Source organism: Diceros bicornis, chromosome 4 (genome assembly GCF_020826845.1).
Source record: "Diceros bicornis minor isolate mBicDic1 chromosome 4, mDicBic1.mat.cur, whole genome shotgun sequence".
Taxonomy (NCBI): Eukaryota; Metazoa; Chordata; class Mammalia; order Perissodactyla; family Rhinocerotidae; genus Diceros; species Diceros bicornis.
Window position 1 is genome coordinate 30,160,932 of NC_080743.1, and position 14,529 is coordinate 30,175,460.

The following is a 14,529-nucleotide window of genomic DNA, read 5'->3' on the forward strand; positions in this document are numbered from 1 at the left end:
ATGTGAACATGGGTCTGTGGATTAGATGTTATATGTCAATTTTAATCTCCTGATTTTGAGGTCATATTATGGTTATGTAGGAGGGTTCTTGTTTTAAGGAAATATCACTAAAGTATTTAGGGGTAATGGGGCATCATGTCTGCAACTTACTTTCAAATGGTTCAAATATTATATTGGATGGGATAACACTGAATCTACAAATAAATGTAAGGTAAATGAACACCTTTACAATATTGAGGCTTCCAATCCATGTACATCATAGAACACTCCTTTTAAGATCTCCTTAAATGCCTCTTGACATAGTCTAAAATTTTCTCTATGAAGATCTTGTATATATTTTATTAGATTTACTCTTAGGTATTTCAATTTTTTTTATACTATTGTTTAAGAGATCTTTCTAGAAACTTTCATTTTCTGTTAGTTGCTGATATACAGGAATACAACTGACTTCTGCATATTGACTGTGAATGTAGCAACTTTGCTGAACTCTAGATGTTACTGGATTGTCTACATATATAATCATATCAACACATCAAAACAATTTCCTGCCTCTAGGAAAGAAAAACCCAGAGAACTACATTAACTATGACTTCTCATAAAAACAAACAATGGTTGCCATTTAAAGAGATTTTCATAGTTGTACAATATTGTAAGTAACACAATGTTAGCTGGGAATAGTGTAGCCATAGTACCATCTTTAAATTAAGTCACCCAAGCAAGTGAGGTACGATTCTATTTGCTTCTGAGATCTCTAGGCAACAAGTCCCTCATAGGGATCGTATCTTCTTCATCTCTGTATCAAAAGAAATATATTGCCTATGGTGCACTCTGAATAATTTTAAATACTCATAAAATCTAATTAACTTCTCAGCATGTAAAACAAGCTGATCTAGGGAAGTTATAATCAACTCTTCACAAATGACTTCTTGGAAACTTGAACGATATGCTTTCCACAAAGCTTTCTGGTGGTCGGGCAGCTCTAAAAGGACCCTCCACTCTTGCCCTTTCTCTTGGCTCACATGCTTTCCATGTGTCACAGAACGATGTCCTGATGAATGATGGCCACCACATTGCTGGGTAGCAGGGAACAGTGCATACGGTGGCTACTCTAACAGCAGCAACGCCTTCTCAGGAGACACTTGCATAATGCCCCAGGAAACTAGAAAGCATCTCTACGCTGACGCCTTAAGCTGGACAAGACGCCAGAGAGCCCTAAAGGCAGAAAGGACCCAAAAGTGGAAGTATCACTTGTGAGGTTTAACAGCGAGGGGAAACAGAGGGCCCAGTTGATTATATGATATATTCTTTCACTGAGCTGTCTCAATATATTAACAGAAAACTGAAGGAGTTTAAAAGTACATTTTGTAAGTTTCAGTATGAGATGATGAGAAAATTCTGGAGATAGATAGTGGTCATGGATGGAGAACAATGTGAATGTACTTAATGCCACGCAACTGTACACTTAAAAATGGTTAAAATGGTAAATTTATGTTACACATATTTTACCACAATAAAAATTTTTTAAAAGGTGTATTTTCTATTGTTAAACACTACCTGATATTCCTCAGCATTAACACAGTCATTAAGAGCACTAACCATCAGAATCTGACAGCCCTTTGTCTGAGACTTGACTCCAACTGTTACACCTGTGGAACCAAGAGCACATCATTTAACTGAGCCTGTTTCCTTATCTGTAACACAGAAATAAAAAAAATACTTACTTACCCACCATAGGCTGCTGTGAACCTGAAATGAAACAATTTATGTAGGAACTTAGCAGAGTTCATGGCACACAGAGAGGGCTCAATAAATGTTGGCTCTTATTTTGTTTTTAGGTTTTTGTAGCAATACAATTCTTTTATATTTCGTACAGTGCAAACTAAAAAGAAGGCTCCAGCACAAAAGGGCAGATTATTCACGTCTCCCTAGTCCTTAACGTCACGTAGAACAATATAACAACTTCCCAGAAAATGCATTCCACATTGTAGTCAAGGGATGTATGAGCCCAAGTGCTGACCACTAAGCCAATGGCTAATAACCCTTAGAGTCTCACACTCTAAGAGGCAACAATTTCAGAGACATCACAAGAACTTGAAATAATTTAACAGGTTATATATATATATTTTTTTATCAAGGGGCTATAACATGGTCATATAAAAGTATATACTATAAATAGAATTCACACATACAAAAGAGGCTATTTTATTTTTTTGTCCCTTTATATCCTATTTTAGGCAAAATGACAAAACCCATAAAATAACAGAATTGTACTAGTTCTAAAAAATGGGAATTTGATAAATGAAATATATCCAATCATCTACACCTTCTCTCAAATTCCAAACAATGAGGCTAATTGAACTATACTCTTAGAATCAACTTAAATAAATCTTTGCACGATTCAGATGAAACATACATTGTCAATGGTTAAAAGTTCAGGTAGAAAAAGTACATAAAATTATTCACAAGTGAAAACATTTTATACAAAAGGAATGGTTTAAAAAAAACCCGAGACAATATCAAGAGGAAATGCATTGAATTTTAAAACATTTTTTGGACCATTATATAAAATACCAAAAGGTTCAGAACTGTTGAACAACAAAAGTTTATGCAGAACAAAGTCAAGAGGTGAAAAACTATAAAATGTATTAAAACCATCTAACGCCAAATAAGATGTAACTGAACTATATAATTTAGAAACAGGTTTAAGTGCATTTTCTTGGTACAATTCAACTGACTACCACAGGTAAAATTTGGCAATTAATTAAAATGCAATTAAATACAGATCTGCAAGCCTTTTGGCCATTATGTGAATATTAAAAAGTTAAGTGAATTGCCAATTGAAAAATAAAAGGTTACATACATACTGTAACAGCACAAATGGTCAAAGATGCAGTATAAAATTGTGTGAAAAAAACGATCATACCAAAGATCTTTTGGGCACTTGCATTCAGAAACATTCCTTTTATAAATAAGCACTTAGTTTCACTTCAAAAAAATAAAGCTGTTTTTCCCCAATTGCACCTATTAGTTAAGAACTATATCATATATTAGGGATGCATTTAAATGAACCATTTTCTGGGAAAAATCAATGAACTTTAAAAAAATATGAGTCCACCTATTTATTCACAACTTCAAAAATACAGATAATTCCAGTGAGGCACAGATGTGGCCCTATCAAACATTCTACCATTCAGTATAACCAACACAAGATAACACAGTACAATGACAAAAAGCAAAGTCCATCATTTGGCAATCCTATACAAAAGGGGCCCTGTTGTCAAAAATTTCTTTCACAAAACGAACACAATACCACAAAACAAAACAAAAAAAGAAAAGCTGAATTTTGACAACCCTACACAAACTGTGGGATTTCATCTTCAAGGTCTTCAAATTGCTGCATTCGTTTTAGCCTTGGTCTCTGACATGGTGGATGCACGTCAGGCAGGTCCCGCTCCTCAGAGTTCTCTTTAGGCTGCCCGGCACAGGTTGATCCGTTTTCTGAGTTTGGAACTGATTTCAGGGCATGCTCCTGGGGAGCAGGAGCTGTGCCAGGAGGTCCGGCTTCGGAGGCTGCTGCAGGCTTCTCCTCATCCCCTCTCCCACTACCAGCGGGGGCATGTGGTTTATAAAACGTCGTCCAGTGCTGGGGCTGCAGTGTTCTGGGTGCTCTGACAGGAGCAGGAGGGCACGAGTCAGACGACCGTCTCTCCAACACCTGTCGTGCTGACCTGGCTGGCTCTGTGTACGGCTTACTGGGCTGGGTGGCACCGACTGCATGCTCCCCGCTGATCCTGACGCTCGTCGTCACTCTGTCCTGGAATGCACTGGGCGCAGTCATTGGAGGCTTTGCAGTTAGGTCGCTTTGTTCATACTGTTTCTCCCCAGTTTTTTGTACAGTTTGCTGGTCAAAGCCATCAAATTTGTAACAAACAACAGTAGGGGTGTCTTTTCTATTAACTCCTTCAAAGGTAGGGTTCTTGCAAAACTTGTCTGAATTTACATTTCCCATATTTCTGCCATTTCTCTCATTAGGAAGGCTTCCAAGAAGAAGTAGTCTATCGGCAGGCAAACTTACAGGTCTAATCTTGGTCCTTGGAAGATGCCTCTCAACACTATTTGTTTCCCTCCCGGGTTTCAGAGGAAGTGGCTTGGAGGTTTTACAAACATGTTGCATCCTGTGTGATGCTGATTCACGCTCTTGGTCTATAAGCAAATGCACTTTGTTGTCTGAAAAAGGGAAAGATTTATTTAAAAGTCAACTTATGGCATGTGGTTAATAATAATATTTTTTCCAAGTTATTCTCAGTTATCTAGGCAGAGGAGTTAAATATTCATCAAGTATTAAAGGTATATTTTGAATAAAATAAATAAAAATGTTAGAATTCTATATTTATTTAAATCAATATAATAAGCAGCTAAAAAATCCACTGCAGGTTAGTAAAAAAATTTGCTGAAGTAACTTCTTTTTACATGCTGCGCATGAACAAGTATTTGCTGGGTGAAAGAGCTGTCACGATTTCAATAGGCAGACATCGGTAAATTCACCTCAGAAAAGTGACACCAATTTACACACCAACCAAACGCAGGTGTGCCCTGAGTCCCAAGGCTTTTGCCTACTCGCTCAATCTGCTTTTCAGATACTCAACCCACAGTGAGAGCATACCACAGAAACGCCTTAGATGCCCTTCATATCTGATCAACTAATTAATGGACTACAGCATTCATCCTGTCCAATTAAGGCTGAATAGTTTTATTTTAAGTAAAAAATGCCATTCTCTCCATTTACTGTTTATTCCCAGACTTATTTTCTTCTCTTTCCTATCAAGTCTGGAACCATGGTCTATGTTTTCTCAAACTAGAACCATGAGCTCCTTCAAACCCTGTCCCTTTTTACAGCACCTCTCCTAAAAAATTCCCATTTTTGGAAAATTCCAGCCTTGTGCTCATGCTCCTCTTTCGGGCAGTGGTCTGCAGACAGGTGCCATCAGGATCATGGCATTCATCATCGCATCTGACCTTCTTCCTTACCTGAGACTGCTGACCTCTCTTCCCTGGGCTTCCAGGGCAGTGCTCTCTTGTGTTGCTTTCCCAGGTCCTTCCCCACATTTATAGACCATTCTATGGGACCTGATTCTTTGGGGTTGGGCTGTAGGCACCCACCAAAGTATATTCTTAAAGTTCTACGGGAAAAACTTAGAGCCTAATGGATAAGAGAGCAGACTCTGAGACCCAGTGGCTGGGTTTAGTTCAGCTCTACCACTTTTGTACTGGGCAAGGCAACCTCACTGTCCCTGAGTGTCTTCACCTGTGAGAAAAGAATCACAACTGTACCTATGTTGATGTGTGGCCTACATGATCGAATCACCAAAGGCGCTTAGAATTATCTGGTGTATCTATAATAAGCACTCAAAAACTGACAGTTATTATTATTACCATGTATTCCTAATTGGGAGCACTGGGTCATGGGATAGTGAAATAAGCACAAACATAGGTTCAACTACTGACTGAACAATTTATTAGGAGCTTGACCTCTGGCATTATTTAACCTCTCTCAGACTATTAGGCTATGGGTTGAATGGGGCTAATACTACCTACTTTATAGCCCAAAACTGTTATGAAGATCAAATCAGACAAAAGGAATCAAATGATAAGCACAGTGCTTAGCACAGAGCAGCAAGTACTTAACAAACATTAGCTCCTTTATTTCTTTTAGACCCTGTCAGGCTACGATCACTGATATTTGATTATACATCAAATTTAGCATATATGGCTGCATTTAAAAAAATTGGAATTTAGCTCTAGTAATGTATAGAATTACAGTAACAAATGGAAGCCTTTCCACCAGCTTGACAGTTACCATCACTGCAACTAAACATCATACAGTGAATAAAATGACAACAGTCAATGAAATAAAGACACACACATATGTGTGCTTAATGTGTTAAAGGCAGGGGACAAGTAAAAGAATTTGAAAAAAATTTTAAGAGTTCTAGGAGTCTAAATTTTTTGAATTTTAGGAGTCTAGTTTACTCTTTATGAGCAGTTGGATTAATACAACGATCTCTAGCAACCGAGATGCTAATGAATTATCATACTGCTCAACACATTCCTGCCTTGACTTTAACTGATGGCAAAAATAAATAGAAAAAAAATATTTCAGAAAGAGCACAAAAAACACCTATGAACTTCAACATATCTTTTTATAAGAAAGGTTATTGTGAAGAATGATGTTCATTTAAATGCAAGGTACACTAACAGGCAACTTGCTTAATGGCTAGCAAAGATGTGTTTACTAATGAAGCTTCCTTCTCTGACTCCTCCCAACTCCACTCACTTCACTCCACTCCTCTTTGGCTCTTAATTATGGTTTATTGGCACAGTTTTAAGTCAGTAAACATGTATTTTACAAGGCCACTCACCTATGAGACATGCATCACATTTTTCTAATGCATTTTGCTTTCGTTCTGATTCCTCAAATGATTTAGCTCGTTCAAAAATTCTGCTTTCACTGTCTGCAGTACGGATATCCTGTTGATGGAAGAGAATTTTTAAACCTGAAGAAGGCTAATGACACCTCAAAATAAACAGTTCAAAGATTTTTAACTTATTAACATAAACATTACAAAGTTCCAACACAATTTCATAAAGGTCAAAACTCACTTCCTTTGAAGAGAAAAATAGTGACTTCATGGAATGTTCTGGGTCTCTTTCTTCTGGTGATAACAGAGGTTTCTGAAGACAGCCTTGATCAACCTGGGGTGTCACACCACCTGTACTATACACAACTACATCTTGTGGTTGTAGGGACCCGTCGAAGATCTTCTGCGAGTAAGTAATGAGGAACTCTACCAACCGTGCTTGATTTGAATATTCAGCAAGAGAGGAGATGGTGACAGGCGCAGTTGTGGGCCTTGGCCTAACGAGACTTGGTCCAAATATCACTCCCAAATTTCTGGAGTTCATCTTGTTTTCTTCCGCATGATCTACGACTCTGAGAAGTAGAACACATAAAGTTGTATGAGATTTCCCTATTAGATTTCCTTGATAATAGTTTACCATGGATTGGGAAGGGTAGAGAAAAAATGGGCTGCAGAAGTCTAGGAAAAGGATATATTTATTTGATTAAATACTGACCACACACCAAATTGGGTTTCACAGTAGTAGGATAAAATTGAAGTAAGTAGCAGGAACTACTATAGTTTTACCAGCGGAAATAAAAAAATACCCCTAAAACCTGCTCCCCTCTTAGTATACAGTACATCCTCCCAGGTCCTTATGCTGGAAACAAACATCATTGCTGATTTCTCTCTCACTGCCAGAGCTAGTCTTCAAGCCTAGCTGATTTTCCCTCCTAAAGATCTCTGTTCTATTGCCACCCACACTGCTTTGACCTTACTTCAAGCTCTCATCCTCTTTTATTTCTATGACTATTCAAGGAGTTTTGAAACGCAGTAAAACCCTCCCCTCCAACCCATTCTCCATATTGCTGCCAGAAAAATCTAACAGGCAAATCCGAGCATGTTAAATTCCTGGTTCAAAATTCTTTACTGGGTACAGAAGGAAGATAGTCAACTCATCTGCCAGGTATGTAAGACTTTCTTCATCGGGCCTCTACCTAGCTCACTTCCCGCTCTCGCTTGCTATATCCCAGCCTAACCAAATTCCCAAATGCAAAATGATCTCCTATGTCTCTGTGTCTGTTACCCTCTGCCAGGCATGCTCTTCTGCACATTCTCTGCCACCAAACCACTTCTGAGTTCTTCAAGTCTGGCTCAGAGCTACCTTCTCTGATTCACGACCCTCCCTCCCCATCTCCCTCTGCGTATTGTGCGCAGCTCTGTTAGAATAAGAATGACGCTGCACTGTACTTGTGGCAGGTCTGCCCCTCAAGCTGACAAGCACAACAGATGGCAGAAATCTCGTTTTCATCCTTGCTTCCCCAGCCAGAGCCTGGCACATAGGAGGCATCTGCGGGAAAAATCTTGGCTACATGAACACAGATTCATTGTCTCCTTTTCCCTAATACATATTAGATATGAAACGTTCATTTTAAAAACAACACCACAACAATGTGAATTAAGTTAGTACTTAATACTACTGAACTGTACGCTCAAAAATGGTTAAGATGGTAAATTTATGTTATGTGTATTTTACCACAATTTTTAAAAATCAAAAAAACAAAAACAAAAAACTGATCATCCATCCACTAATGGATGCTCGTCTTGCACAAAGTTCTTACCGCTTAAGATGTACTATGAGGTAATGAAGACTGTTAAAATTTGATGCTGGCAATTGTCTTAGAAGGTCTTTGCTTTTTAGAAGAATTCGGTTTATTTCTATGCATGTATTCGGCCATTTTTTGTCCTCAGAGCTATCCTTTTTTGTCTCTTGTTCTTCGTTTACAAGTTGAATCTCTTTTGCAAGGTCTATAAATTCCTTGTACAATCGGAATAAAATAAATGGTTCTGGGAGCTAAAGAAACAAAATTACATTAGGAATATCATTCTGTCCATTTTTTCCCTGATATTAACCTACTGAATAGCTACTGAATGGTTTAGCATGTTTTTTTACATTAACAAGACTTAAGGTCAATCCACGTTTAGAAATGTACAGATATTTGCTACAGATGTGATCTATAAATTGAATCTGACATCATCATCATAAATTATATCTATATTAAAAAATGAGTTAACAGTTAACAATCAGTAAAAACTCTAAACCTAAAGCTGCATAATGAGACTTAAAAATTCTCATATGCATTCTCTACCAGTTACATTCATGACTGCCCCAAAGTTAACAAGATCTTCAACTGTTCTGTGGAAACGAATGCAGGATAATGCACAAAATAAGTCAAATTAATTAGAAAAGGCTTATATTCTGAATTTACTGGCATGGAGGAGACAGAGAACAAAATGCTACAGGGTCCTTGTGTTTTACTTGGGTCAGATTGAAGATTAGCAAAAGACAATATGGCTTACAAGAAAGAAACTGTCAACATTTTATTTATCTAATTTTTATATACAACTTGAATTGCCATAAGTAGATCCAAAGAAAAAGTTCCTCTATCAAACTATCAAAGGGAATGTGCCACCTTGATTTGTCTACAAGTATAACTGATTTCAGTGTTTCCACTGCTCAGTGATGGAAAATACAGGGTACCTTTGGTTAGCTGATGTCCTATACTATCTGGGTGAGGTAGGCTCCTGCTTCTCCAGTTTTTCTGGCTGGTCCCAGAGAGGGGACGCTTTGAGATCAGTTTCTACCTCCACCACTCCGGGATTTGAAGGAGTTCACTATACCTCTTGGAGCTTTAGATTTGCTACATGGTACATGAGGAAAATGAAGGCTACTCTCTAATACAGTAAGAATTGAGCGTGGCTTCCCACACTAAAGTCTTGGTCTCACAGCATTCCTGAGACAGAATGAGAACTGATAGCTTGGACCCCATACATTTCCTCTCTCTGACTGGCTAGAAGAGATAAAGGATCATTTACTGTGAGATTAACAGTCACCCAAAGGTACTTGGCCTCCATTTCTCAGATGAGAATCCTGCAAAATGTGATTAAAGAGATATCAATAGTTTCCTGGGCTAACATGGCAGATCCAACATTTGTACCTAATTTTTTTCCCTCCAGTGACCCCCCGATATACAGTTAAGCCCAAAGGACTGGGAGAAGAGGAATAGAGACAAAAGCAACATTTCACAAGCTGAACAGCACATGAACAAGAGCTGATTCAGCAGTCCTGAGAAAGCTGAAGTCCCAAACTGAGATCCAACATGATTTACAGGATCCTAAGGAGACTCAGGGACTGCCAGCAGTAGGTCCTCTAATCCTGGGGGAGGGTGGGCTATCCAAGAAGCATTAGATCTCTAGATCCTTGTCTCCATTCGATGCTCCTGGGCTACTATTTCCCCGAAGTCTGGGGATTTCTTCTCTAGGCAGTGTAAAACAGAGGGTCTCTGGATGGGCAATGCCAACACAAGGAACAGGTGGGCAACTACCTAAAAATAGGGATTTAGCAACTGCATGCATGCCCAAATGCTGGAGCCTTCTACTGTACTTGGCCCTCAGGGTTCTGGCACCATACCTCTAGGCAGGGAAAGACCCTTCTCTGGGGTATCAGACCAGCCCAAGAGCAGAGACCTAGGGATGCAGACAGAGGTGTTTCCCAAACAGCCCACCTATATCATACTACAATAAGCTCAAATCTTCATAGCCTTCATGTATTCAAGAGCTTCCAAAGAGATTTAAATTCCCAACTTTATCATTTTTTTTTTTTTTTTGTGAGGAGATCAGCCCTGAGCTAACATCCGCCAATCCTCCTCCTTTTTTGCTGAGGAAGACGGCCCTGGGCTAACATCGGTGCCTATCTTCCTCCACTTTATATGGGACGCCGCCACAGCATGGCCCACCAAGCAGTGCGTCGGTGCGCGCCCGGGATCCGAACCAGCGAACCCCGGGCCGCCGCAGCGGAGCGCGCGCACCCAACCGCTTGCGCCACCGGGCCGGCCCCCCAACTTTATCATTTTAAGCAGACAACCATGGAAGACAAGTCAAACAGGCAGAACAAAACCAACTTGAAGGTCTAGACCTGTGCTATCAATGTGGTGGCCACTAGCCACATATGGCTACTGAGCACTGGAAATGTGGCTCGTTCAAACTGACACATGCTCTAAAAGAAAAATGCACGCCAATATTTCAAAGGCTCAGTACCAAAAAAAAAAAGTAAAACATTTCATTAGTAATTTAAAAATATTGATTAGATGTTCAAATAATATTTTCATTATGTTAACCAAAATATTAAAATTAACTTCACCCTGTTTATTCTTTTTATGTGGCCACTAGGAAATTTAATACTATATATAGGGCTCACAGTATATTTATATTAGACAGGGCTAGAAGCTAAGCAGAGAAAAGAACCCTTTTAAAAGAAAGCTATGAATATCGTCAGGTAGATAAGATACTACATTCATTAAAAAATAAACAATGCTATAAAAGGGAGAGAGAAAACTAGGGTTCTTAGAAATTAAACACGATCTCAGAAATGAAATAGTTTACAGTAGGGTGGAAGATAAAGCTGAGGAAATCTCTTAGAAAGTATAAAACAAAAACAAAAAAAGGAATAAATAACAGAGAAAAGGTTAGGGAACTAGAGAACCAGTACAAGTTGTCAGGTATCCAAACATAAGTTCCAGAAAGAAAATACAGAGAAGATGGAGGGCGGGGAGACAATGAGCAACAAAATAAAAGTTCCAAGAACTAAAGGCCAAGTAACTAGAATGACAGGGCTCGTGTGGTGCCTGAAACAGTGGATGAAAATACACCCACATCAAGGAATATCACTGTGAAATTGTAGGATAATGGGGGAAAAAGAAGTCAGAAAGAAAACAAGCCACATACAAAGAATCAGGAATAAGAAGGATCTCAGGCTTCAAAGAGAACAACAAAAAAATGCCTCCAAAATTCTGATGAAAAACCATTTCCAGCCTAGAATACAACAAAGACACTTACAGATAAATAAGGCTTCAAATATTGACTCTTATTCCACCTTGCTCAAGGATGTGCATGACCAAAACAGGAGAATAAACCAAAAACAGAAAGACATGACACACACAGAAGACAGGTGTTCCCTCACAAAAGAGAAGAGGGTGGAGATCCCAGGATGACAGCTATTCATCATATTAAAAAGGATCCAGATGGAGAGCAGGACTCCAGAGATGGACCTGTTAAGGACCATCGTCACTGCATGCTGTAACTGTCTCTTCACCTTCACCTCAGGACAGAATGCAGAGGGCTTGGCCCAGATCTTTTTGTACTTGGCTCATCATGACAATGTGCTGATTGTTCCTGCAAGCCCTCCATGAGCTGCTGCCTGAAGCCACTAAGGCCTTTACTTCACCTCATAGAATTGTTTTCTTTGGACCTACTCCTGTAAACTGCAGCAACAAGAGTAAGCACAGAAAGAGAAAATATAGAGCAGCTCACTCTCCAATCATATGCCTCCTGAACTTCCAGTACCCAGCTTACAGGACAGCCCTACCTGATGCCCCAAATATGGTGAACTTCCAGGATGCATTCATGACCTTGCCCACCTCTCACAACAGCTGTTCTAAAATATCAATGAAGGTAAAGCTGTACCATAAACCAGACACTATGCTACTTATGACACTATTCTACTTACTGAATCCTTCATATAACAGCATGAATAATGGTCTTTCCTTATACAGCTAGATTTACGCTTTCCACTCGGTTTTCCAAAACTTAATGATACACTGTTTAGGAATACACAACAGGTATTAAAACTATTAAGAAGAGAAGGAGTTATTAGGAAAGACCACTGGGGTGAGGTTGTGGGCTACAACTGGGGAGGGCACACAAGGGCCTTCTATAAGGAACAGTAATGTTCTAGTTCCTTAAGCCAGGTGATGGGAAAGGAGTGTTTGCTTTTATTATTATTGGTCTTTAAACTGTACATCTATTTTATACACTCTTTGATCTGTACATTAAAATTGGAAAGATATCAATATGTTCTACGTCAATGAAAATACGTGTAGCAAATGTTATCAGCAAAATACAAATCATATATTTGCTCTTTTCTATTTAATGACAGTTTCAAAGGTAAAAACTTTACCTGTCGAAGGTATAATTTCAGGACGTCACAGATGTCATGTGAACTAAATTCTGAAATGTCTACCAAGTGCATTCCATTTTCCAAAGCTTGACACAGTTTTTCAGTTTTTATTTTGTTTCCACATACACGATAAATTCCCTTAAGAAGAAAGGGGAAAATTTTTGCAAAATTCTACATTAGTACAAATAGCTAAATGCAGACATGTAAATATATTTGATGTATATACTTCAATTTTTATTAAAATTTCAGAAAAAAATTAGGGCAAAATGAAGAAATATTTTCCAAATAAATCTGAATAAATTCAGTTACTTATTAAAATTTGAGAACATTGCTTTCCTTTAAAGTCTCCTCGTCTTTAAAACAAATCACACAAGCATTTATCTTTTTAAAATTTTAGTCTTAAGAATTATAACGTACCTGTAGACACAAGGCTCTATTTTCGATCTCTGAGGCACATATTTTGAGTATAAAAGGGATGCCATCTGGTTCCTTTCTTGCAAGTTGTGTGAATTCTGCTCCAAATAAGTGTATTTTCCCCAGAAGTTTCTGATGACCACAAATGATTACTAAATTTTCCAAACACTTTCGGTGACAAACAAGGAGACACTACAAGAAAATGATAGTTTAAAACTGATTAACTCACCTTAAAACTATTCACAACTGAGAAAACTATAGGTAGAGTGGTAACATGACAAAAATGAGTTTAAAAGGTGTTACTTGTGGTCTTCAAAATACATTTAACAGCAAAATGAAATATAAAATTATAGAATGTACTCTGTGGTTCAATTTACTAAAAATACATTTGCAAAAGATCCTAATCAGTAAAATTAATAACAAAAAAGTATAAAGCAAAAAGCATACAGGGGCTAATGTAATTCCAGAAAGATCTTACCTCTTCGCATTCAACACCTTGGAATACTACGATGCCTTCACAATCCCTACATTTCGTGGGAGATCTCAATTTACGAAACTTGTGAGTGAGAGCTGCCTTTGACATCAATGTTTTCTTAAACGTTCCAAGGGAATTGGGTCCTTGCAACAGAAATAGGTTAGCATATAAGAATTGTAAGATGACAGAAAAATTATAGCATATGATAGTTATTTTGAAAAATCTTCAGACTTGGTAATCATTCATATATTATTTTGAGTCTGTTAACATCAAAATAAGCATCCAATTTATAGATCTCTTATGAGGCACATTTCTCAAACATTTTAGCTTTGAGTAAAAATCACCATCAAATCAGTAACATACTTCTAAAATAGCATGGCATAATGTTTTCAGAATCAGCAAATGTACAGTTATTAATACGCCCTTTAGACAGCTGGGAAGTGTTACATAGGTGGAATTACATTCTTTGAAAATGCTCCTATAAAAGCTTCAAAGAAAACTAGCCACACAAGGTTTGTGTGTCAGCATTATACGCAATAAGAAAAAAGGTATTCTTAATTCATTATAAAGTTATAGATAACACTAGCTAGTTATATATCAATATCCTACAAGAGGTCAGATGTTATACATTATTTTAGGAAGTGATACCACAGAGGAGTATGGAGGTCTCAAATGTAAAAAATTAACTTGTATGAGTCTAATTTAAGTCATTAAGGTAACTGACTTCTCTTTCAGATCCTTCAACATCCACAACTTTCCTTGTCCTCAAAAAGTATACTTATTTACTTTTCCTGCCTAGCTTCTTGCACTGTTTCTTTTGAAGAGGCTTTTTTAGAATTTCTACGCACTGCAACCCTCTCAACAGTTAAGTCACTGTTAGGTTTATGAAAGATCAAAATATCTAGCCTATTTTAGCACCATGCTAATACATTTTAGATAAAGTAGTTTTGCTGCTTATTCTTATATTTGTATTCATAATATTTGATTAATAAATTATCAATCCACAC

General features: G+C 37.9%; 1 protein-coding gene across 2 annotated transcripts in view; it reads right to left on the bottom strand.

Annotated features, from left to right (window-relative positions):
* Positions 1–2,186: 2,186 nt before the first annotated feature.
* Positions 2,187–14,529, bottom strand: part of ARHGAP29 (Rho GTPase activating protein 29) — a 73,076-nt gene continuing 60,733 nt past the window's right edge. For both annotated transcript variants that reach the window (XM_058538569.1, XM_058538570.1), the window contains exons 17-23: positions 13,526–13,665; positions 13,051–13,239; positions 12,634–12,771; positions 8,240–8,472; positions 6,661–6,991; positions 6,420–6,528; positions 2,187–4,227 (exon numbers count right to left, since the gene is read on the bottom strand). In XM_058538569.1, the coding sequence (XP_058394552.1) occupies positions 3,353–4,227; positions 6,420–6,528; positions 6,661–6,991; positions 8,240–8,472; positions 12,634–12,771; positions 13,051–13,239; positions 13,526–13,665 (2,015 nt within the window). In that variant the 3' untranslated portion in view covers positions 2,187–3,352. The remainder of the gene's footprint in view (positions 4,228–6,419; positions 6,529–6,660; positions 6,992–8,239; positions 8,473–12,633; positions 12,772–13,050; positions 13,240–13,525; positions 13,666–14,529) is intronic.